The 25,753-nt window shown below is 43.9% G+C and overlaps 1 protein-coding gene across 1 annotated transcript in view; it reads left to right on the top strand.

The window, feature by feature from the left end:
- Window positions 1-13,445: 13,445 nt before the first annotated feature.
- The window catches only part of LOC138674774 (olfactory receptor 2D2-like), a 114,630-nt gene continuing 102,322 nt past the window's right edge, over window positions 13,446-25,753 (top strand). Inside the window, exon 1 of the mRNA XM_069762592.1 lies at window positions 13,446-13,540. Coding sequence (XP_069618693.1) covers window positions 13,446-13,540 — 95 coding nt within the window. The remainder of the gene's footprint in view (window positions 13,541-25,753) is intronic.

Below are 25,753 nucleotides of genomic sequence, written 5' to 3'. Positions count from 1 at the left end.
GAATACATATATGCAAAAGAGATATCCATCCCTATTTACAATATATCATATAGAGAAGAACCTATTACCCCCACGCATCCCTCTTTGGGGATGAGTATTTCCTTCAGCTGAGGGGTACCGCCATGGGGTCCAATGTGGCCCCCACTTATGCAAACATCTATATGGCGGTATTCGAGGGCAGGTTTGTGTACAATTCAATCCTCTGGCGCCACGTCAGAGCCTGGTGGCGCTACATTGATGATATTTTTGTGATATGGGATGGTGACCTTAAGGGATTGGATGATTTTTGGGGGGAGCTCAATAGTGTATACCCCGAATTACAATTTACCCTTACCCATTCTATCACCCAAATACAGTTTTTGGATACTCTGGTATACAAGGATGGGGAAGTATTGAAGACGGATATCTACGTTAAGGAGACAGATAGGAACAGCCTTTTGCTTTTTAACAGCAATCACCCCAGGAAGATGGTGGGCTCCCTACCGTGGAGCCAGCTTTTGCGTGTTAGACGCATTGTATCGGATGAGTAGAGGGTGGACCTACGTCTGGAGGAAATGTGTGCTAAATTCCTGAAGAGGGGATATCCAAGAGTGGAGGTGAATGTGTTTAAAGCAAGGGCCCGTAATTTATCACGTGAGAGCATTCGTAGTATGCCATCGAGTAAACAGCCTTGTGAACGTATCCCCTTTGTGTCTACTTATAACTCTGCCAGTAATCAAATTGGGCGGGTTTTAAAGAAACATTGGGCTTTCCTTCAACGGGGACTTCCGTCCATTGTAGGCTTTAGGTCTTTTCCCATGATGTCGTTCAGGAGGGGTCGGAATCTGGGGGATCGACTAGTGAGGTCTGATATTGGCACCGATAAGACACATATTCAGCGGTTGCTTGGCACGGCCAGGCATGGTAATTTCCCGTGCCTGGGTTGTGCCTGTTGTAACAATATGCTGAAGGGTGAATTTTTTTATCACCCCCATACTGGCAAAAAAAATTTCCTGAAGGAGAGATACACCTGTTTGTCAAGCTACGTGGTATATATGATTATATGCCCATGTGGCTTGACTTATGTGGGTGAGACTACCACAGCAGTTAAGATCCGAATTAGTAAACATAAAAGCACTATTAGGACGGGTTTGACGGATCTACCGGTTCCAAAACACTTTCTAGAGTTGAGGCATTCTGTGAATCAGCTTCGATTCAGAGTTATTGATAGTGTCCCCCCGTTGAGGAGAGGAGGGGACAGGGCACAGATACTCAAGACAAAGGAGATGAGATGGATCTACACATTGGGGTCTTTGCAACCTAAGGGTTTGAATTTGGACTTTAATCTATTATCTTGTGTCTAATATGATCTTTACCCCTTGGGGCAGCAGGTTCATCAGTGTTCGTTTGTTTTTATTCTGACATTGGATTTGATGACATTTTTTCTAATGTCGTGTTTTTATTTCTTGCAGGTGCTATGGGACAGTCGGTGGCTGGATGGGATGAATTCGATATTGAATAGAGGATTTTCTTATAGAATCGATTAATGAACGGATGTTTATTGATAATTTTTCTCCTTCCATGCTGTCCGACTGTCTCATTGTACTGCATATTTGTAATAGGGTGTGTTTTCTCACTTCTTTGCCGTTTTTTGCTTTTGTTGTATACCGCATTGCGTGGGGGTAGTAGGTTCTTCTCTATATGATATATTGTAAATAGGGATGGATATCTCTTTTGCATATATGTATTCTCCCTTACAGGTGGATGGGTGAAGCCTGTGGTATCTGCGCTCGCGCGTCTGGGCCTCTAGGAGGAGCCCTTTTTGGGTCTTCTCCTGGCTTTGATGCGCCTGCGCATTAGTGCAGTAGCTCCCTGTGCACTTACTGTTAGGGTGTTGTATAGTGTGATGGGCTGCGCATGCACGTTGGATTACGTGGGCGGGCCGGCGCTTCGGTCCTGCGGCGGTGGCTTGTCCCAGACGTGGTGCGCCTGCGCACCTCTACGGCGCCTATACACTGGGTGGCCGGGAGGTTGCGCGTGCGCCCGTTGTCATGGGGCGGACCCCGGCCGCGGTCATGTGGTAGTGGCTCGCCTTGTGCTCTATGCGCCTGCGCTCTCTCACTTCGTGCTGGGTGAACCCCAGTAACCCGGAAGTAATGTACGGGTACTGAGATTGTTTAGAAAGTAGTGCACTTTGGATTGGGCGGTTTTTGCGGGACAATATGTACCGGAAGGCATGATAGGGTGCTTCTTCACTCTGGAGCAATACACCTGGATTGGATACCGGGATGGTCCGATACATCCGATTAGCCGAGTGTTCCCATGGTGACGAAGATACAGGAAGCAGCGGCTCGCCGATCCATGAAGAGTACAAGAAGATCTGTGCATATATATGGTGAAGAGTGGGTTTTTTATCTTCAATAAGGGTGTCCGTTGATAATGTTACTATATATAGATTACCGATGTCTGTTATTTTATGTGATATTTGTTAATTGTTTTGTGTGGGCGGCATCTGGTGGTGATTGGTGCACTGTGTGGCATCCACACTATTTAAGATGGCCCCCTATGCTGTATTGTATGCTTGACAAAGACCAAGTGGTGGTCGAAACGTTGCTGTGTCATGGCTTAATAAAGCTAATTTTAAAGATTTCTACACCTGGATGGAGCGCTGTTCATTCTTCTTTGATTGATCTGGCTATATTCGGGACGGTTCCCCGAATGTTGAACGGGCGCCCCAGTACTGTGAGTGCTGTCAGTTTTCTGTTTTTTCTGTTGGCTTACCACCAAGCCATCTCAATTGGGATCAGGTCTGGTGACTGTGGAGGCCAGATCACCTGGCGTAGCACGCCATCACTCTCCTTCTTGGTCAAATAGCCGTTACACACCCTGAAGGTGTGTTTGGGGTCATTGTCCTGTTGAAAAATAAATGATGGTCCAACTAAACGCAAACCGGATGGAATAGCATGCCGCTGCAAGATGCTGTGGTAGCCATGCTTGTTCAGTATGCCTATAATTTTGAATAAATCCCCAACAGTGTCACCAGGAAAGCACCCCCACACCATCAAACCTCCTCCTCCATGCTTCACGGTGGGAACCAGGCATGTAGAGTCCATCTGTTCACCTTTTCTGCATCGCACAAAGACACGGTGGTTGGAAACAAAGATCTAAAATTTGGACTCATCAGACCAAAGCACAGATTTCCACTGGTCTAATGTCCATTCCTTGTGTTCTTTGTCCCAAACAAGTCTCTTCTGCTTGTTGCCTGTCCTTAGCAGTGGTTTCCTAGCAGCTATTTTACCATGATGGCCTGCTGCACAAAGTCTCCTCCTAACAGTTGTTGTACAGATGTGTCTGCTGCTAGAACTCTGTGTGGCATTGACCTGGTCTCTAATCTGAGCTGCTGTTAACCTGCGATTTCTGAGGCTGGTGACTCGGATAAACTTATCCTCAGAAGCAGAGGTGACTCTTGGTCTTCCTTTCCTGGGGCGGTCCTCATATGAGCCAGTTTCTTTGTAGCGCTTGATGATTTTTGCCACTGCACTTGGGGACACTTTCAAAGTTTTCCCAATTTTTGGGGACTGACTGACCTTCATTTCTTAAAGTAATGATGGCCACTCATTTCTCTTTACTTAGAATTTGTATTATGGCAAGAAAAAAGCAGCTAACAGCCTATTCAGTAGGATTATCAGCTGTGTATCCACCAGACTTCTGCACAACAGAATTGATGGTCCCAACTCCATTTATAAGGCAAGAAATCCCACTTATTAAACCTGACAGGGCACACCTGTGAAGTGAAAACCATTTCCGGTGACTACCTCTTGCAGCTCATCAAGAGAATGCCAAGAGTGTGCAAAGCAGTCATCAAAGCAAAAGGTGGCTACTTTGAAGAACCTAGAATATAAGACATATTTTCAGCTGTTTCACACTTTTTTGTAAAGTATATAATTCCTTATGTGTTAATTCACAGTTTTGATGCCTTCAGTGTGAATGTACAATTTTCATAGTAATGAAAATACAGAAAAATCTTTAAATGAGAAAGTGTGTCCAAACTTTTGGTCTGTACTGTACATACTACAAGCATACTACATACATACAACATACTACTTTCATACAACATACATACCACATACATACTACATATATACAGTTATATGAAAAAGTTTGGGCACCCCTATTAATCTTAAGCTTAATGTTTTATAAAAATTGTTTTTTTGCAGTTTCATATATCTAATAACTGTTGGACACAGTAATGTTTCTGCCTTGAAATGAGGTTTATTGTACTAACAGAAAATGTGCAATCTGCATTCAAACAAAATTTGACAGGTGCATAAGTATGGGCACCCTTATCATTTTCTTGTTTTAAATACTCCTACCTACTTTTTACTGACTTACTAAAGCACTTTTTTTTTGTTTTCTAACCTCATTGAGCTTTGAACTTCATAGCCAGGTGTATGCAATCATGAGAAATGCTACTTAAAGTGGCCACTTGCAAGTTGTTCTCCTGTTTGAATCTCCTCTGAAGAGTGGCATCATGGGCTCCTCAAAACAACTGTCTAATGATCTGAAAACAAAGATTATTCAACATAGTTGTTCAGGGGAAGGATACAAAAAGCTGTCTCAGATTTAACCTGTCAATTTCCACTGTGAGGAACATAGTAAGGAAATGGAAGAACACAGGTACAGTTCTTGTTAAGGCCAGAAATGGCAGGCCAAGAAAAACATCAGAAAGGCTGAGAAGAAGAATGGTGAGATCAGTCAAGGACAATCCTCAGACCACCTCCAGAGAGCTGCAGCATCAACTTGCTGCAGATGGTGTCACTGTGCATCGGTCAACTATACAACGCACTTTGCACAAGGAGAAGCTGTATGGGAGAGTGATGCGAAAGAAGCCGTTTCTGCAAGCACGCCACAAGCAGAGTCGGCTGAGGTATGCAAAAGCACATTTGGAGAAGCCAATTTCTTTTTGGAAGAAGGTCCTGTGGACTGATGAAACCAAGATTGAGTTGTTTGGTCATACAAAAAGGCGTTATGCATGGCGGGCAAAAAACACAGCATTCCAAGAAAAACACTTGCTACCCACAGTAAAATTTGGTGGAGGTTCCATCATGCTTTGGGGCTGTGTGGCCAATGTCGGCACCGGGAATCTTGTTAAAGTTGAGGGATCCATGGACTCCTCTCAGTATCAGCAGATTCTTGACAATAATGTTCATGAATCAGTGACAAAGTTGAAGTTACGCAGGGGATGGATCTTTCAGCAAGACAATGATCCAAAACACCGCTCCAAATCTACTCAGGCATTCATGCAGAGGAACAATTACACTGTTCTGGAATGGCCATCCCAGTCCATAGACCTGATTATCATTGAACATCTGTGGGAACATTTGAAGAGGGCTGTCCAAGCTCGGCGACCATCAAACTTAACTGAACTGGAATTGTTTTGTGAAGAGGAATGGTCAAAAAACCTTCATCCAGGATCCAGGAACTCATTAAAAGCTACAAGAAGCGACTAGAGGCTGTTATTTTTGCAAAAGGAGGATCTACTAAATATTAATGTCACATTTCTGGTGAGATGCCCATACTTGTGCACCTGTCAAATTTTGTTTGAATGCAGATTGCACATTTTCTGTTAGTACAATAAACCTCATTTCAAGGCAGAAACATTACTGTGTCCAACAGTTATTAGATATATGAAACTGAAATAGCTGTTGCCAAAAAACTATTTTTATAAAACATTAAGCTTAAAGGGCCTCTGTCACCCCCCTCCAGCCGTTATAAACTAAAAGAACCAACTTGTGCAGCAGTAATGCTACATTCTAACTAGGTGGCTCTTTTAGTTTTTGGTGCAGTTATTGCCAAAATAAAGTGTTTAATAATTTTGCCAAAATACTTTTCTTTAGACCTGGAGGCATGTCTTAACCCCCCTGCTGGAAACGCCACACTGCCGTCACTCATATATTCTGGGGCACTGGGCGCTGCCCCCTGCGCGCTGTTTTGCTATGAAAGCCCGTGCCTGCGCTGTTCTCTTCTGCCTGGGGCAGGCGCAGTGAGCATGGGCCATCTGACCTCACGTGCTGTGTTGCAGACTGCGCCTGTGCGGCCACCCAGCTAGTGAATCCCAGCCCCGCAGTGTGTTATGCATTATGCACAGTGCGGGGCTGTTTCTCAAGTCCTCAGACAGTTCTTTGGTGTTCTTTCTTTTCTCCATGCTTAATCTTAAATCTTAAATGAAAAAACACAAAAAGAATTGTCCTAAAGCCAAATTGGATATAATTCCACACCAAACATAAAAAAGGGGGTGGGCAAAAGTATTGGTTGGAAAAATCATGTGATGCTTCTGTAATTTGTGTAATTAACAGCACCTGTAACTTACATGTGGCACCTACCAGGTGTTGGCAATAACTAAATCACACTTGCAGACAGTTGACATGGATTAAAGTTGACTCAACCTCTGTCCTGTGTCCTTGTGTGCACCACATTGAGCACGGAGAAAAGAAAGAAGACCAAAGAACTGTCTGAGGACTTGAGAAACCAAATTGTGAGGAAGCATGAGCAATCTCAAGGCTACAAGTCCATCTCCAAAGACCTGAATGTTCCTGTGTCTACCGTGCGCAATGTCATCAAGAACTTTAAAGCCCATAGCACTGTGGCTAACCTCCCTAGATGTGGATGGAAAAGAAAAATTGACAAGAGATTTCAACGCAAGATTGTGAGGATGTTGGATAAAGAACCTCGACTAACATCCAAACAAGTTCAAGCTGCCCTGCAGTCCGAGGGTACAACAGTGTCAACCCGTACTATCCGTCGGCATCTGAATGAAAAGGGACTTTATGGTAGGTGACCCAGGAAGACTCCACTTCTTACCCCGAGACATACAAAAGCCAGGCTGGAGTTTGCCAAATCTTACCTGAAAAAGCCTAAAACATTTTGGAAGAATGTTCTCTGGTCAGATGAGACAAAAGTAGAGCTTTTTGGGCAAAGGCATCAACATAGCGTTTACAAGAGAAAAAAAGAGGCATTCAAAGAAAAGAACACGGTCCCTACAGTCAAACATGGCGGAGGTTCCCTGATGTTTTGGGTTTTCTTTGCTGCCTCTGGCACTGGACTTCTTGACCGTGTGCATGGCATTATGAAGTCTGAAGACTACCAACAAATTTTGCAGCATAACTCAGGGCCCAATGTGAGAAATCTGGGACTCCCTCAGAGGTCATGGATCTTCCAGCAGGACAATGACCAAAAACACATTTCAAAAAGCACTAGAAAATGGTTTGAGAGAAAGCAATGGAGACTTCTAAGGTGGCCAGCAATGAGTCCAGACCTGAATCCCATAGAACACCTGTAGAGAGATCTAAAAATGGCAGTTTGGAGAAGGCACCCTTCAAATATCAGGGACCTGGAGCAGTTTGCCAAAGAAGAATGGTCTAAAATTCCAGCAGAGCATTGTAAGAAACTCATTGATGGTAACCGGAAGTGGTTGGTCACAATTATTTTGGCGAAAGGTTGTGCAACCAAGTATTAGGCTGAGGGTGCCAATACTTTTGTCTAGCCCATTTTTGGAGTTTTGTGTGAAATGATCAATGTTTTGCTTTTTGCTTCATTCTCTTTTGTGTTTTTTCATTTAAGACAAATTGAATGAAGATAATAATTCCAAATAATTTGTGATTGCAATCATTTGCAAACTGAGTATTATCTGACAGAATTGCAGGGGTGTCAATACTTTTGGCCAGGACTGTACAGCACATATAACATAGAGTACATACACACCATCACTTGTCATTTTGATCCCTGAAGCCAGTGTCATCTGTAAAAAACATTAAAATAACAAACAACCAATATACTCCCTGATCCGCAGAAATCCACGAGTGTCCCTTGACGATCTCCTGTGGAGAACGGCAGGATTAGCTGGTGCGACCGCTCTCTAGAGGCTCCAGGAATACAATGACGGGAGGAAGCTATCCTTCTGCACTGTATTCCTCCACCACTGTAAAAAATTGTCCCTAGCCTCACTTTTGGCATTGCTGTGTGAAAAATTTTCCCACGCAGCAATTGCCATAAAGTGAGACATTAAACTCTAGTAACCTCTCAGTGATGCACTGCAGGAGACATTGTCTCCTCTCAGTGTGTCCCTGTGGGTCCTATAGAGCAGTGACATCACCCGATGTCACTGGTCTATAGGGGAGATCGTCATTGAACACTCGTTATTAATTGGACTACGGCAGACAGGTAGTATACGGTTTATTATTTTACACTTTTTGCAGGCGCTGAAGTATGGTAATTATGGTTAAATGAAGAATATTGAAATACTTTTTTCCTAATGTGTGCGTGTTTTATAACCCTTTACTAGTATTGGATTAATAATGGATAGGCGTCTTATTGATGCCTCCCCATTATTAACCTGGCTTAATATCACATTACAATAGCAAGGTGACATTAACCCCTTATTACCCCATATCCCACCGCTACACGGGAGTGGTAAGAGAGGGGCTAAGTGGCGGAATCAGCGCATCTTACAGACACAAAACTCAATGCAAGTCAATGGGGAATCAAAGACGGCAGTGAGTGGAGGACAGGAAAACACCTACAGTGCCCAATTTAATGCCAAAAACATCAATTCTTATTACTTAAGCTTGTCAATCTTAATTTACTTTATAATAATAGTTAGGCATTGAAAATTGGGGGTCATTTGGCTAAAGTTGTGGGGGGTAGGGCTGGCTCAAGATTTTCGTGGGCCCAGGAAACTCGGAATACGTCACAGCAGTGGAGCAGGGAGAGGTAAGAATTGCAACTTTGCAAGTGCTGTGATCCTGAGCAAGCAGGGGGGGGCACTTGTTGGCATTGGCACTGGCACAGGGCCCCTCATAGTACGGCGGTGTGTTTGACTGCGGGTGGCGCCTCCCACTGTCAGATACACTTTTGCTTACTATGAGGGGCCCTGTGCCAGTGATGTCACCAATGAGTATGCCATCACCTGAAGAAGGAACCTGCACTTTCATCTGCACCTTCCTCTTTGTCCCCGTGTAAGGTAGTATAGTATGTGTGAAGTGGAACCTGACTTTCAGCAGGGTCAGATTCTGGCTGTGTAGAGTGCAAGGGGAATGTAGTGGTCTGAGTCAATGTACCAGCAGACTCATCTAGCAGTGGCTGGGCAATGGGCAGGATGAGGAGGAAACACAGATATAGGCCCAAATTATAAAGTAGGCTAAATGCAGTTCAAAATTGGTAAGAGGACTAAACAGGCGGCATTGCTTTATTCAGTGGAGGAAAACTGTAATGAGTGGCAGACACAGTTAGTAGGCCCAAATATTACAGAAAGCTAAATGCATTTCAAAACTGGTAACAGTACTAAACAGGCGGCATTGCTTTGTTCAGTGGAGGACAACTGTAATGACTGGCAGACGCAGCTACTAGGCCCAAATAAGAAAGTAGGCTAAATGCAGGTCAAAACTGGTAACAGGACTAAACAGGCAGCATTGGTTTGCTCAGTGGAGGACAACTGTAATGAGTGGCAGACACAGTTACTAGGCCCAAATAAGAAAGTAGGCTAAATGCAGCTGAAAACTGGTAACAAGACTAAACAGGCAGCATTGCTTTGTTCAGTGGAGGACAACTATAATGACTGGCAGACACAGTTACTATGCCCAAATAAGAAAGTAGGCTAAATGCAGGTCAAAACTTGTAACAGGACTAAACAGGCGAGATTGGTTTGCTCAGTGGAGGACAACTGTAAAGACTAGCAGACACAGTTACTAGGCCCAAAATAAAAAGTAGGCTAAATGCAGTTCAAAACTGGTAACAGGACTAAACAGGCGGCATTGCTTTGTTCAGTGGAGGACAACTGTAATGACTGGCAGACACAGTTACTTGGCCCAATTAAGGAAGTAGGCTAAATGCAGGTCAAAACTGGTAACATGACTAAACAGGCGGCATTGCTTTGTTCAGTGGAGGACAACTGTAATGACTGGCAGACACAGTTACTATGCCCAAATAAGAAAGTAGGCTAAATGCAGTTCAAAACTGGTAACGGGACTAAACAGGCAGCATTGCTTTGTTCAGTGGAGGACAACTGTAATGACTGGCAGTCATAATTACTAGGCCCAAAATGAAAAGTAGGCTAAATGCAGTTCAAAACTGGTAACAGGACTAAACAGGCGGCATTGCTTTGTTCAGTGGAGGACAACTGTAATGACTGGCATACACAGTTACTAGGCCCAAATAAGAAAGTAGACTAAATGCAGTTCAGAACTGGTAACAGGACTAAACAGGCGGCATTGCTTTATTCAGTGGAGGAAAACTGTAATGAGTGGCAGACACAGTTAGTAGGCCCAAATATTACAGAAAGCTAAATGCATTTCAAAACTGGTAACAGTACTAAACAGGCGGCATTGCTTTGTTCAGTGGAGGACAACTGTAATGACTGGCAGACGCAGCTACTAGGCCCAAATAAGAAAGTAGGCTAAATGCAGTTCAATACTGGTAACAGGACTAAACTGGCAGCATTGCTTTGTTCAGTGGAGGACAACTGTAATGACTGGCAGACACAGTTACCAGGCCCAAATAAGAAAGTAGGCTAAATGCAGTTCAAAACTGGTAACAGGACTAAACAGGCAGCATTGCTTTGTTCAGTGGAGGACAACTGTAATGACTGGCAGACACAGTAACTAGGCCCAAATGAGAAAGTAGGCTAAATGCAGTTGAAAACTGGTAACAGGGCTAAACAGGCAGCATTGCTTTGTTCAGTGGAGGACAACTGTAATGACTGGCAGACAGTTACTAGGCCCAAATAAGAAAGTAGGCTAAATGCAGGTCAAAACTGGTAACAGGACTAAACAGGCAGCATTGGTTTGCTCAGTGGAGGACAACTGTAATGACTGGCAGACACAGTTACTAGGCCCAAATAAGAAAGTAGGCTAAATGCAGCTGAAAACTGGTAACAAGACTAAACAGGCAGCATTGCTTTGTTCAGTGGAGGACAACTGTAATGACTGGCAGACACAGTTACTATGCCCAAATAAGAAAGTAGGCTAAATGCAGGTCAAAACTTGTAACAGGACTAAACAGGCGAGATTGGTTTGCTCAGTGGAGGACAACAGTAATGACTAGCAGACACAGTTACTAGGCCCAAAATAAAAAGTAGGCTAAATGCAGTTCAAAACTGGTAACAGGACTAAACAGGCGGCATTGCTTTGTTCAGTGGAGGACAACTGTAATGACTGGCAGACACAGTTACTAGGCCCAATTAAGGAAGTAGGCTAAATGCAGGTCAAAACTGGTAACATGACTAAACAGGCGGCATTGCTTTGTTCAGTGGAGGACAACTGTAATGACTGGCAGACACAGTTACTATTCCCAAATAAGAAAGTAGGCTAAATGCAGTTCAAAACTGGTAACGGGACTAAACAGGCAGCATTGCTTTGTTCAGTGGAGGACAACTGTAATGACTGGCAGTCATAATTACTAGGCCCAAAATGAAAAGTAGGCTAAATGCAGTTTAAAACTGGTAACAGGACTAAACAGGCGGCATTGCTTTGTTCAGTGGATGACAACTGTAATGACTGGCATACACAGTTACTAGGCCCAAATAAGAAAGTAGACTAAATGCAGTTCAGAACTGGTAACAGGACTAAACAGGCGGCATTGCTTTGCTCAGTGGAGGACAACTGTAATGACTGGCAGACACAGTTACTAGGCCCAAATAAGAAAGTAGGCTAAATGCAGTTCAAAACTGGTAACAGGACTAAACAGGCCGCATTGCTTTGTTCAGTGGAGGACAACTGTATTGACTGGCAGACATAGTTACTAGGCCCAAAATGAAAAGTAGACTAAATGCAGTTCAAAACTGGTAACAGGACTAAACAGGCGGCATTGCTTTATTCAGTGGAGGACAACTGTAATGACTGGCAGACAAAGTTACTAGGCCCAAATAAGAAAGTAGGCTAAATGCGGCACCCTCTTCCCCCAATGGCTGCCAATCTGGGTCAACAACTGGGTCATCTATCACCTCATCTTCAATGTCATGTGCACCTTCCTCTGTGTCACCGTGTAAGGTGCTATAGCGTTCGGGATGGGGCACCATAGTCTCATCAGGGTTAGATTCTGGCTCTGTACACTGCGTGGGCAATGTAGTGATCTGAGTCAATGGAAAAGCATAATAATCTAGCTGTTGCTGTGCATCAGTGCACTCCATGTCCGATTCATCTTGTAATGGGCAGTTAACAATTTCCCTTTCTAATCCAGGCACAGTATGTGTAAAGAGCTCCATGGAGTAACCTGTTCTGTGGCCTGATGCATCCTTTACTTTTGGTTTGGGTGACGGACACAAGGAAACGTCTTGTTCCTGACCGGGAGCATCCACTGATGACATGCTGCTTTTATATTTGGAACTTTCTAAAGAGGAGGCAAAAGAACTAGAGGCTGAGTAAGCAAGGAAAGCCAATACTTTTTCGTGCTGCTCCGGCTTTAAAAGCTGATTTCCTACTCCCAGATAAGGGAGCCTTCGAGGCCTTGTGTACACAGACGATGACGCTGGCTCAATACTTCCAGCCTTTGGTGCAATTGTGCTTTTCCCACTACCACCAGATGCACCACCACCATCAGTACCAGCTGGCAACCTCCGCCCATGGCCTCTTCCACCAGACTTCCTCATTTTTTTGAAAATCTAACCAAAATATCAACCGTTATATGGTACTGTAAAACAAGGTAGAAGGTGTATATAAACTTGTTGAGAATTTAAATCTCCCTTTTTTGGGGGGAAGACAGAACCAAAACTTAGGCCCTGGGTATAAAACAACACAATGTAAGTGGCAGAATGTGGCTGGCTGATATACAACAAACTAACAGGACTGAGGTTGTGCTGTTCAGTTTATTCTGATAGACTTTCAGTCATTCATGGACATTTATGTAATGCTAATATACCTAGTTCTATCATTTATTGTATTTGTTATAGTTTGCTGCCATCTACTTGCCGTTGCTGTATTACACTGTAATATTTTGTTATGGTACTTTCCAACAATACCTTTCTGTCATAGCTCCTCCTATCTTTTTCCTTCTCTTCCTGTTTTGTACTCGGTGCCATCTTGGAATACAGATGTGCTGCAGAGCTCGAGAAGGATTCTCTTGTTACCTCTAACCTGGAGCTTCTATTATCTCTATCTGGTGATTCTATAACAGCTCTAACCTACACTCCTCACTCTCACCTCATCTCACCAAGGTACTGTAAATAAAACCTGTTGAATGTATCGCTGCATCATACTTCCGGATCACCACGCGCAGCTGATAAGGACTAGGAGCACAGTTTAGCGAGTAACGCTACCCGCCATTGTTTATATATCGATTTCTGATCACATCCCTCAGACACATCTCATCCACGTATATCGGTGGCAGAATAGTAACAGGAGACATAGTTTACAGTGTCTGTGTGCATATGCATTGTCTGCTAGCAAGCCTTAATCATCCGCCATCTTAGCTAAAACATGTCCACAAAAGGCACCGTGGACCCATCTGCAAGTGAAGCACATCAGGTTCCCAACACCATAGATGCTGCAGAACACTTACTGCAGAACAAGATGTACGACCCAGACTAGGGTTGAGCGAAACGGATCGTTCATTTTCAAAAGTCGCCGACTTTTGGCAAAGTCGGGTTTCATGAAACCCGATCCGACCCCTGTGCGGGGTCGGCCATGCGGTACGCGACTTTCGCGCCAAAGTCGCGTTTCAATGACGCGAAAAGCGCCATTTCTCAGCCAATGAAGGTAAAAGCAGAGTGTGGGCAGCGTGATGACATAGGTCCTGGTCCCCACCATCTTAGAGAAGGGCATTGCAGTGATTGGCTTGCTGTCTGCGGCGTCACAGGGGCTATAAAGGGGAGTTCCCGCCGACCGCCATGTTACTGCTGCTGATCTGAGCTTAGGGAGAGGTTGCTGCCGCTTCGTCAGAAGCAGGGATAGCGTTAGGCAGGGTCCATTAACCACCAAACCGCTTGTGCTGTAGCGATTTCCACTGCCCAACACCACCTTCGGTGTGCAGGGACAGTGGAAGCTACATTTTTTTTTTTTTTCCCTCAGCGCTGTAGCTCATTGGGCTGCCCTAGAAGGCTCACTGATAGCTGCATTGCTGTGTGTACGCCGCTGTGCAAACCAACTGCTTTTTTCAAAGCACAAATCCTCTTGTTCCTTCCTTTCTGCACAGCTATCTTTTTTGTTTGTACACACTTTTTATTTAATTTGTGCATCAGTCCACTCCTTATTGCTGCCTGCCATACCTGGCTGAGATTACTGCAGGGAGATAGTAATTGAAGGACATTCCCTGTTTTTTTTTTTTTTTGTGGGAGATTAAGATTGACATTTCTGCTAGAGTGCCATCCCTGTGTGTGCCATCTCTCACTCAGTGGGCCATAGAAAGCCTATTAATTTTTTAGCTTGATTTGGGTTATAAAATCTACCTGAAAAAATCACTACATCAATCAGTGGGAGAAAAATATTGGCCTCAGGGCTTGTGTGCCACTCTTGACTCCTGTGTGTGCCATCTCTCAGTCAGTGGGCCATAGAAAGCCTATTTAATTTTTTGGTTGATTTTGGTTCTAAAATCTACCTGAAAAAATCACTACATCAATCAGTGGGAGAAAAATATTGGCCTCAGGGCTTGTGTGCCACTCCTGACTCCTGTGTGCATCATCACTCACTCAGTGGGCCATAGAAAGCCCATTTTTTTTTTTCCTTTATTTGGGTTCTAAATTCAACCTGAAAAAATCAATAAATCAATCAGTGGGAGATTAATATTGGCCTTTGGGCTTGTGTGCCAGTCCTAAGCGTGCCATCTCTCTCTCTCAGATAGTGGGCCATAGATAGCCTATTTATTATTTTTTTTATTGGGTTTATAAATTTTCCCTGGAACAAAAAAAAAAAAAGTGGGAGATTAATATTGGCCTCTGGGCTTGTGTGCCAGTCCTGAGCGTGCCATCTCTCTCACAAATAGTGGGCCATAGAAAGCCTATTTATTTTTTTGCTTGATTTGGGTTCTAAAATCTACCTGAAAAAATCACTACATCAATCAGTGGGAGAAAAATATTGGCCTCAGGGCTTGTGTGTCACTCCTGACTCCTGTGTGCATCATCACTCACTCAGTGGGCCATAGAAAGCCCATTTTTTTTTTTTTTGCTTTATTTGGGTTCTAAATTCTACCTGAAAAAATCAATAAATCAATCAGTGGGAGATTAATATTGGCCTTTGGGCTTGTGTGCCAGTCCAAAGCGTGCCATCTCTCTCTCTCTCAGATAGTGGGCCATAGAAAGCCTATTTATTATTTTTTTTATTGGGTTTATAAATTTTCCCTGGAACAAAAAAAAAAAGTGGGAGATTAATATTGGCCTCTGGGCTTGTGTGCCAGTCCTGAGTGTGCCATCTCTCTCACAAATAGTGGGCCATAGAAAGCCTATTTATTTTTTTTTTTTTGGTTTTATAAATTCTCCCTGAAAAAAAAAGGGAGATTAATATTGGCCTTTGGGCTTGTGTGCCAGTCCTATGCGTGCCATCTCTCTCTCTCTCTCTCAGATAGTGGGCCATAGAAAGCCTATTTATTAATTTTTTTATTGGGTTTATAAATTTTCCCTGGAACAAAAAAAAAAAAAGTGGGAGATAAATATTGGCCCCTGGGCTTGTGTGCCACTCCTGACTCCTGTGTGCGTCATCTCTCACTCAGTGGGCCATAGAAAGCCTTTTTTTGTTTTATTTGTTTTCTAAATTCTCCCTGAAAAAATCATTTTATTTTATTTGGTTTCTAAATTCTTCCTGAAAAAATCATTTTATTCTATTATTTTATTTTCCTAAAGTCTCCCTGAAAAACAAAAAAAAACAAATCAGTGGGAGATTAATATTGCCCTTTCTGCTTGTGTGCCAGTCTTGACTCCTGGGTGTGCCATCTCTCTCTCTCTCTCCAATTGTGGGCCATAGAAAGCCTATTATTTTTTTAGCTTGATTTGGGTTCCAAAATCTACCTGAAAAAATCACTACATCAATCAGTGGGAGATAAATATTGGCCTCTGGGCTTGTGTGCCACTCCTGACTCCTGTGTGCGTCATCTCTCACTCAGTGGGCCATAGAAAGCCTTTTTTTGTTTTATTTGTTTTCTAAATTCTCCCTGAAAAAATCATTTTATTTTATTTGGTTTCTAAATTCTTCCTGAAAAAATCATTTTATTCTATTAGTTTTTTTCCTAAAGTCTCCCTGAAAAAAAAAAAAAAAAATCAGTGGGAGATTAATATTGCCCTTTCTGCTTGTGTGCCAGTCTTGACTCCTGGGTGTGCCATCTCTCTCTCTCTCTCCAATTGTGGGCCATAGAAAGCCTATTATTTTTTTAGCTTGATTTGGGTTCCAAAATCTACCTGAAAAAATCACTACATCAATCAGTGGGAGATAAATATTGGCCTCTGGGCTTGCGTGCCACTCCTGACTCCTGTGTGCGTCATCTCTCACTCAGTGGGCCATAGAAAGCCTTTTTTTGTTTTATTTGTTTTCTAAATTCTCCCTGAAAAAATCATTTTATTTTATTTGGTTTCTAAATTCTTCCTGAAAACATCATTTTATTCTATTATTTTTTTTCCTAAAGTCTCCCTGAAAAAAAAAGAAAAAAAAAATCAGTGGGAGATTAATATTGCCCTTTCTGCTTGTGTGCCAGTCTTGACTCCTGGGTGTGCCATCTCTCTCTCTCTCTCCAATTGTGGGCCATAGAAAGCCTATTATTTTTTTAGCTTGTTTTGGGTTCCAAAATCTACCTGAAAAAATCACTACATCAATCAGTGGGAGATAAATATTGGCCTCTGGGCTTGTGTGCCACTCCTGACTCCTGTGTGCATCATCTCTCACTCAGTGGGCCATAGAAAGCCTTTTTTTGTTTTATTTGTTTTCTAAATTCTCCCTGAAAAAATCATTTTATTTTATTTGGTTTCTAAATTCTTCCTGAAAAAATCATTTTATTCTATTATTTTATTTTCCTAAAGTCTCCCTGAAAAACAAAAAAAAACAAATCAGTGGGAGATTAATATTGCCCTTTCTGCTTGTGTGCCAGTCTTGACTCCTGGGTGTGCCATCTCTCTCTCTCTCTCCAATTGTGGGCCATAGAAAGCCTATTATTTTTTTTAGCTTGATTTGGGTTCCAAAATCTACCTGAAAAAATCACTACATCAATCAGTGGGAGATAAATATTGGCCTCTGGGCTTGTGTGCCACTCCTGACTCCTGTGTGCGTCATCTCTCACTCAGTGGGCCATAGAAAGCCTTTTTTTGTTTTATTTGTTTTCTAAATTCTCCCTGAAAAAATCATTTTATTTTATTTGGTTTCTAAATTCTTCCTGAAAAAATCATTTTATTCTATTAGTTTTTTTCCTAAAGTCTCCCTGAAAAAAAAAAAAAAAAAAATCAGTGGGAGATTAATATTGCCCTTTCTGCTTGTGTGCCAGTCTTGACTCCTGGGTGTGCCATCTCTCTCTCTCTCTCCAATTGTGGGCCATAGAAAGCCTATTATTTTTTTAGCTTGATTTGGGTTCCAAAATCTACTTGAAAAAATCACTACATCAATCAGTGGGAGATAAATATTGGCCTCTGGGCTTGTGTGCCACTCCTGACTCCTGTGTGCGTCATCTCTCACTCAGTGGGCCATAGAAAGCCTTTTTTTGTTTTATTTGTTTTCTAAATTCTCCCTGAAAAAATCATTTTATTTTATTTGGTTTCTAAATTCTTCCTGAAAAAATCATTTTATTCTATTAGTTTTTTTCCTAAAGTCTCCCTGAAAAAAAAAAAAAAAACAAATCAGTGGGAGATTAATATTGCCCTTTCTGCTTGTGTGCCAGTCTTGACTCCTGGGTGTGCCATCTCTCTCTCTCTCTCCAATTGTGGGCCATAGAAAGTCTATTATTTTTTTAGCTTGATTTGGGTTCCAAAATCTACCTGAAAAAATCACTACATCAATCAGTGGGAGATAAATATTGGCCTCTGGGCTTGTGTGCCACTCCTGACTCCTGTGTGCGTCATCTCTCACTCAGTGGGCCATAGAAAGCCTTTTTTTGCTTTATTTGTTTTCTAAATTCTCCCTGAAAAAATCATTTTATTTTATTTGGTTTCTAAATTCTTCCTGAAAAAATCATTTTATTCTATTAGTTTTTTTCCTAAAGTCTCCCTGAAAAAAAAAAAAAAAAAAATCAGTGGGAGATTAATATTGCCCTTTCTGCTTGTGTGCCAGTCTTGACTCCTGGGTGTGCCATCTCTCTCTCTCTCTCTCCAATTGTGGGCCATAGAAAGCCTATTTTTTTAGCTTGATTTGGGTTCCAAAATCTACCTGAAAAAATCACTACATCAATCAGTGGGAGATAAATATTGGCCTCTGGGCTTGTGTGCCACTCCTGACTCCTGTGTGCGTCATCTCTCACTCAGTGGGCCATAGAAAGCCTTTTTTTGTTTTATTTGTTTTCTAAATTCTCCCTGAAAAAATCATTTTATTTTATTTGGTTTCTAAATTCTTCCTGAAAAAATCATTTTATTCTATTATTTTTTTTCCTAAAGTCTCCCTGAAAAAAAAAAAAAAAAAAAAAATCAGTGGGAGATTAATATTGCCCTTTCTGCTTGTGTGCCAGTCTTGACTCCTGGGTGTGCCATCTCTCTCTCTCTCTCCAATTGTGGGCCATAGAAAGCCTATTATTTTTTTAGCTTGATTTGGGTTCCAAAATCTACCTGAAAAAATCACTACATCAATCAGTGGGAGATAAATATTGGCCTCTGGGCTTGTGTGCCACTCCTGACTCCTGTGTGCATCATCTCTCACTCAGTGGGCCATAGAAAGCCTTTTTTTGTTTTATTTGTTTTCTAAATTCTCCCTGAAAAAATCATTTTATTTTATTTGGTTTCTAAATTCTTCCTGAAAAAATCATTTTATTCTATTAGTTTTTTTCCTAAAGTCTCCCTGAAAAAAAAATAAAAAACAAATCAGTGGGAGATTAATATTGCCCTTTCTGCTTGTGTGCCAGTCTTGACTACTGGGTGTGCCATCTCTCTCTCTCCAATTGTGGGCCATAGAAAGCCTATTATTTTTTTAGCTTGATTTGGGTTCCAAAATCTACCTGAAAAAATCACTACATCAATCAGTGGGAGATAAATATTGGCCTCTGGGCTTGTGTGCCACTCCTGACTCCTGTGTGCGTCATCTCTCACTCAGTGGGCCATAGAAAGCCTTTTTTTGTTTTATTTGTTTTCTAAATTCTCCCTGAAAAAATCATTTTATTTTATTTGGTTTCTAAATTCTTCCTGAAAAAATCATTTTATTCTATTAGTTTTTTTCCTAAAGTCTCCCTGAAAAAAAAATAAAAAACAAATCAGTGGGAGATTAATATTGCCCTTTCTGCTTGTGTGCCAGTCTTGACTACTGGGTGTGCCATCTCTCTCTCTCCAATTGTGGGCCATAGAAAGCCTATTATTTTTTTAGCTTGATTTGGGTTCCAAAATCTACCTGAAAAAATCACTACATCAATCAGTGGGAGATAAATATTGGCCTCTGGGCTTGTGTGCCACTCCTGACTCCTGTGTGCGTCATCTCTCACTCAGTGGGCCATAGAAAGCCTTTTTTTGTTTTATTTGTTTTCTAAATTCTCCCTGAAAAAATCATTTTATTTTATTTGGTTTCTAAATTCTTCCTGAAAAAATAATTTTATTCTATTATTTTTTTCCTAAAGTCTCCCTGAAAAAACAAAAAAAAACAAATCAGTGGGAGATTAATATTGCCCTTTCTGCTTGTGTGCCAGTCTTGACTCCTGGGTGTGCCATCTCTTTCTCTCTCTCCAATTGTGGGCCATAGAAAGCCTATTATTTTTTTAGCTTGATTTGGGTTCCAAAATCTACCTGAAAAAATCACTACATCAATCAGTGGGAGATAAATATTGGCCTCTGGGCTTGTGTGCCACTCCTGACTCCTGTGTGCGTCATCTCTCACTCAGTGGGCCATAGAAAGCCTTTTTTTGTTGTATTTGTTTTCTAAATTCTCCCTGAAAAAATCATTTCATTGTATTTGGTTTCTAAATTCTTCCTGAAAAAATCATTTTATTCTATTATTTTTTTTTCCTAAAGTCTCCCTGAAAAAAAAAAAAAAAATCAAATCAGTGGTAGATTAATATTTACATTTGTGCTTCAGTGACAGTCCTGCGTGTGTGGCATCTCTCTCATTTGTTGCCACCAACAACAGAGTGTGTAACATTGTGCCTGATTTTCGTTGTGGTCTCACTCACCTGTAAAGGGGTAGCTAAATCATACTGACGTTATAGCTCACCATGTAATTTGTGTGACAGCAACAAGTACCGTTAGTTTGTTTACGTTTTTAAAACAATGAGGAAGTCTGGTGGAAGAGGTCGTGGCCGGGGGCGTTCATTGTCAGCTGGTAATGAGGGTAGTGGTAGTGGTGGAGCATCAGCTGGTCGTGGGAAAAAAAATATTGCACCTAAGTCTGGAGCTGTGGAGCCAGGTTCGTCGTCTGGCTACACAATGCCTCGAACGCTCCCTTTTCTGGGAGTAGGAAAACCGCTTTTAAAGCCGGAGCAGCAAGAGCAAGTTTTGGCTTATCTTGCTGACTCTGCCTCTAGCTCTTTTGCCTCCTCTCGTGAAACTGGTAAAAGTAAAAGCAGCGCGTCGTTAGTGGATGTTCACGGTCAGGGACAAGTCGCTTCCTTGTCCTCTTCAGCAAAAACAACAACAGAGAAGAATGCAGCAGGCGACACAACGGGTTACTCCATGGAGCTCTTTACACATACCGTCCCTGGCTTAGAAAGTGAAGCAGTTAACAGTCCATGCCCATTACAAGTTGAATCTGACATGGAGTGCACTGATGCACAGCCACAGCCAGACTACTATGCTGGTCCTTTGACTCAGACCACAACATTGCCCTCGCAGGGTAATGATCAAGAATCAGACCCTGATGAGACTATGTTGCCCCATCACGAACGCTATGCCACCGACCGACACGGTGACACAGACGAAGTTGCACACGAGCTACAAGAAGAGGTAATAGATGACCCAGTTCTTGATCCCGATTGGCAGCCATTGGGGGAACATGGTGCAGGCGGCAGCAGTTCTGAAGCGGAGGAGGAGGGGCCGCAGCAGGCATCAACATCGCAACAGGTTCCATCTGCCGGGCCCGTATCTTGCCCAAAACGCGTGGCAAAGCCAAAACCTGTTGGAGGACAGAGTGGCCATCCGGTTAAAGCTCAGTCTGCAATACCTGAAAAGGTATCCGATGCTAGAAAGAGTGCAGTCTGGCATTTTTTTAAACAACATCCAATTGATCAGCGCAAAGTCATCTGTCAAAAATGTTCAACTACCTTAAGCAGAGGACAGAATCTGAAAAGTCTCAATACAAGTTGCATGCATAGACATTTAACCACCATGCATTTGCAAGCCTGGACTAACTACCAAACGTCCCTTAAGGTTGTAGCACCCTCAGCCAATGAAGCTAGTCAGCAACGCAACATCCCTTCCGGCAGTGTAGGGCCACCATTTTCCGCACCACCTGCAGTATCTGTGCAGGTTTCATTGCCAGGCCAAAGCAGTCAGGGTTAGGGAATCATCAGTTTCGTAGTAGGAAACACTGCATCTAGGACATCGGCGGCAACAATACCATCTCCCACCGTCTCTCAGTCTGCCATGTCCACCGACACCCCCGCTAGTTCCACGATCTCCAGCTCTCCAGTCCAGCTCACCCTACATGAGACTATGGTTAGAAAAAGGAAGTACTTAGCCTCGCATCCGCGTACACAGGGTTTGAACGCCCACATAGCTAGACTAATCTCGTTAGAGATGATGCCCTACCGGTTAGTTGAAAGCGAAGCTTTCAAAGCCCTGATGGACTACGCTGTACCACGCTACGAGCTACCCAGTCGACACTTTTTTTCCAGAAAAGCCATCCCAGCCCTCCACCAGCATGTTACAGAGCGCATCGTCCATGCACTCAGGCAATCTGTGAGCACAAAGGTGCACCTGACAACAGATGCATGGACCAGTAGGCATGGCCAGGGACGTTACGTGTCCATCACGGCACACTGGGTAAATGTGGTGGATGCAGGGTCCACAGGGGACAGCAAGTTTGGGACAGTTCTGCCTAGCCCACGGTCTAGGAAACAGTTGGCTGTAGCCGTTCGCACCCCCTCCTCCTCCTCTTCGTCCTCCTGCAGAAGCGAGAGCTCGTCCACAGACCGCAGTCGAACAACCACTCCATCTGCAGCTGCCACTGTTGCACACCAGGTCTCCCATTATGGGGCAGCTACTGGCAAACGTCAGCAGGCTGTATTGGCTATGAAGTGTTTGGGCGACAACAGACACACCGCGGAAGTTCTGTCCGAGTTCTTGCAGAAAGAAACGCAGTCGTGGCTGGGCACTGTAGATCTTGAGGCAGGCAAGGTAGTGAGTGATAACGGAAGGAATTTCATGGCTGCCATCTCCCTTTCCCAACTGAAACACATTCCTTGCCTGGCTCACACCTTAAACCTGGTGGTGCAGTGCTTCCTGAAAAGTTATCTGGGGTTATCCGACCTGCTCCTCAAAGTGCGTGGACTTTGCTCACATATCCGCCGTTCGCCCGTACACTCCAGCCGTATGCAGACCTATCAGCTTTCTTTGAACCTTCCCCAGCATCGCCTAATCATAGACTTTGCAACAAGGTGGAACTCAACACTGCACATGCTTCAGAGACTGTGCGAACAGAGGCAGGCTGTTATGTTTTTGTGGGAGGATACACATACACGGGCAGGCAGTAGGATGGCAGACATGGAGTTGTCAGGTGTGCAGTTGTCGAAGATTCAAGACATGTGTCAAGTCCTTCAGTGTTTTGAGGAATGCACACGGCTGGTTAGTGCAGACAACGCCATGATAAGCATGAGCATCCCCCTAATGCGTCTGCTGATGCAAAGTTTGACGCACATAAAGGATCAGGCGTCTGCAGCTGAGGAAGAGGAAAGCCTTGATGACAGTCAGCCATTGTCTGGCCAGGGCAGTGTACAGGACGAGTTAGCGGGCGAAGAGGAGGAGGAGGACGAGGAGGATGATGGGGATGATTATATTTGTAATGAGGAAGCTTTTCCGGGGCCACTGGAAATTGGTGGCGCGGCAAGGCCGGGTTCTGGTTTTTGGAGGGACACAAGTGACGTGGATTTGCCTGAAACTGCCCCTCAACCAAGCACAACCGGAGATTTGAGAACTGGAACTTTGGCCCACATGGCGGATTATGCCTTACATATCCTCAAAAGGGACACACGCATAACTAAAATGATGAACGATGACGATTACTGGTTGGCCTGCCTCCTTGATCCTCGCTATAAAGGCAAATTGCAAAATATAATGCCACATGAGAACTTGGAACTAATATTAGCAACCAAACAATCAACTCTTGTTGTCCGTTTGCTTCTGGCATTCCCTGCACACAGCGCCCGTGATCGTTCTCACACGAGCTGCAGGGGCCAGCAGACCAGAGGAGTTAGAGGGGCAGAAATCAGAAGTGGCGTTGGCCAGAGGGGTTTTCTGACCAGGTTGTGGAGTGATTTTGCTATGACCGCAGACAGGACAGGTACTGCAGCATCAATTCAAAGTGACAGGAGACAACATTTGTCCAGTATGGTTACAAACTATTTTTCATCCCTTATCGATGTTCTCCCTCAACCGTCATTCCCATTTGATTACTGGGCATCAAAATTAGACACCTGGCCAGAATTGGCAGAATATGCATTGCAGGAGCTTGCTTGCCCGGCAGCTAGTGTCCTATCAGAAAGAGTATTCAGTGCTGCAGGTTCAATACTAACAGAAAAAAGGACTCATCTGGCTACCCAAAATGTAGATGATCTAACCTTCATTAAAATGAACCACAACTGGATTTCGAAATCTTTTGCCCCACCTTGCCCGGCTGACACCTAGCTTTCCTATGTAAAGGTCTTGCCTGTGGACTATTCTGAACGACTTTTCCAATCTCGTAATTTGCAGCACCTGATTGTCCAGCATCCGACATGTTAACACCTCCCTAAATGGCCAAAGTCCCCACACGGGGCCGTGGTATCGCCACTTGGCGCCGGCACCCGTGAGAGAACTGTTTGTCTGAAGAGGTGGGTGTGCCCGCTTTTGGTCGACGGCACTGCCACTAGGTCCCTCATAGTACAATAAAGTGTCTGGCGGTGGTGGTGCGCACCCAACGTCAGACACACCGTTGTAATATGAGGGGCCCTGGGCCTGTACCGCCGGCCACAAGACAGTCCCCCCCCCAGGTCAAACAGTGCTCTACGACTTGCAAAATTTTCTCTCACAGCTCCACCAATGTTTAGTCTATGCACTGACATCCTTCAATGCCTGGCACTGTCAATACCATTGTATTGACATTTTTCTTATGTTAGGCCTTCGAAGCCTGTCTGCGGTCCCTCCTTCCATTAGGCCTCCACTGACCTGTCTACTGCTGCCCGTGTTCCCCTGGAACCAATTTTAAATTGCCTACAGCCAGCCCAATTTATTATGTTAGGGCTTCGAAGCCTGTCTGTGGTCCCTCCTTCCACTAGGCCTCCACTGACCTGTCTACTGCCGCCCGTGTTCCCCTGGAACCAATTTTAAATTGCCTACAGCCAGCCCAATTTATTATGTTAGGGCTTTGAAGCCTGTCTGCGGTCCCTCCTTCCACTAGGCCTCCACTGACCTGTCTACTGCTGCCCATGTTCCCCTGGAACCAATTTTAAATTGCCTACAGCCAGCCCAATTTATTATGTTAGGGCTTAGAAGCCTGTCTGCGGTCCCTCCTTCCACTAGGCCTCCACTGACCTGTCTACTGCTGCCCGTGTTCCCCTGGAACCAATTTTAAACTGCCTACAGCCAGCCCAATTTATTATGTTAGGGCTTCGAAGCCTGTCTGCGGTCCCTCCTTCCACTAGGCCTCCACTGACCTGTCTACTGCTGCCCGTGTTCCCCTGGAACCAATTTTAAATTGCCTACAGCCAGCCCAATTTATTATGTTAGGGCTTCGAAGCCTGTCTGCGGTCCCTCCTTCCACTAGGCCTCCACTGACCTGTCTACTGCTGCCCGTGTTCCCCTGGAACCAATTTTAAATTGCCTACAGCCAGCCCAATTTATTATGTTAGGGCTTCGAAGCCTGTCTGCGGTCCCTCCTTCCACTAGGCCTCCACTGACCTGTCTACTGCTGCCCGTGTTCCCCTGGAACCAATTTTAAATTGCCTACAGCCAGCCCAATTTATTATGTTAGGGCTTCGAAGCCTGTCTGCGGTCGCTCCTTCCACTAGGCCTCCACTGACCTGTCTACTGCTGCCCGTGTTCCCCTGGAACCAATTTTAAATTGCCTACAGCCAGCCCAATTTATTATGTTAGGGCTTCGAAGCCTGTCTGCGGTCCCTCCTTCCACTAGGCCTCCACTGACCTGTCTACTGCCGCCCGTGTTCCCCTGGAACCAATTTTAAATTGCCTACAGCCAGCCCAATTTATTATGTTAGGGCTTCGAAGCCTGTCTGCGGTCCCTCCTTCCACTAGGCCTCCACTGATCTGTCTACTGCTGCCCGTGTTCCCCTGGAACCAATTTTAAATTGCCTACAGCCAGCCCAATTTATTATGTTAGGGCTTCGAAGCCTGTCTGCGGTCCCTCCTTCCACTAGGCCTCCACTGACCTGTCTACTGCTGCCCGTGTTCCCCTGGAACCAATTTTAAATTGCCTACAGCCAGCCCAATTTATTATGTTAGGGCTTCGAAGCCTGTCTGCGGTCCCTCCTTCCACTAGGC

Source organism: Ranitomeya imitator, chromosome 4 (assembly GCF_032444005.1).
Source record: "Ranitomeya imitator isolate aRanImi1 chromosome 4, aRanImi1.pri, whole genome shotgun sequence".
Lineage (NCBI taxonomy): Eukaryota > Metazoa > Chordata > Amphibia > Anura > Dendrobatidae > Ranitomeya > Ranitomeya imitator.
Note: the sequence above shows the minus strand (reverse complement) of the source record. Positions and strands in the feature narration are given on the sequence as shown.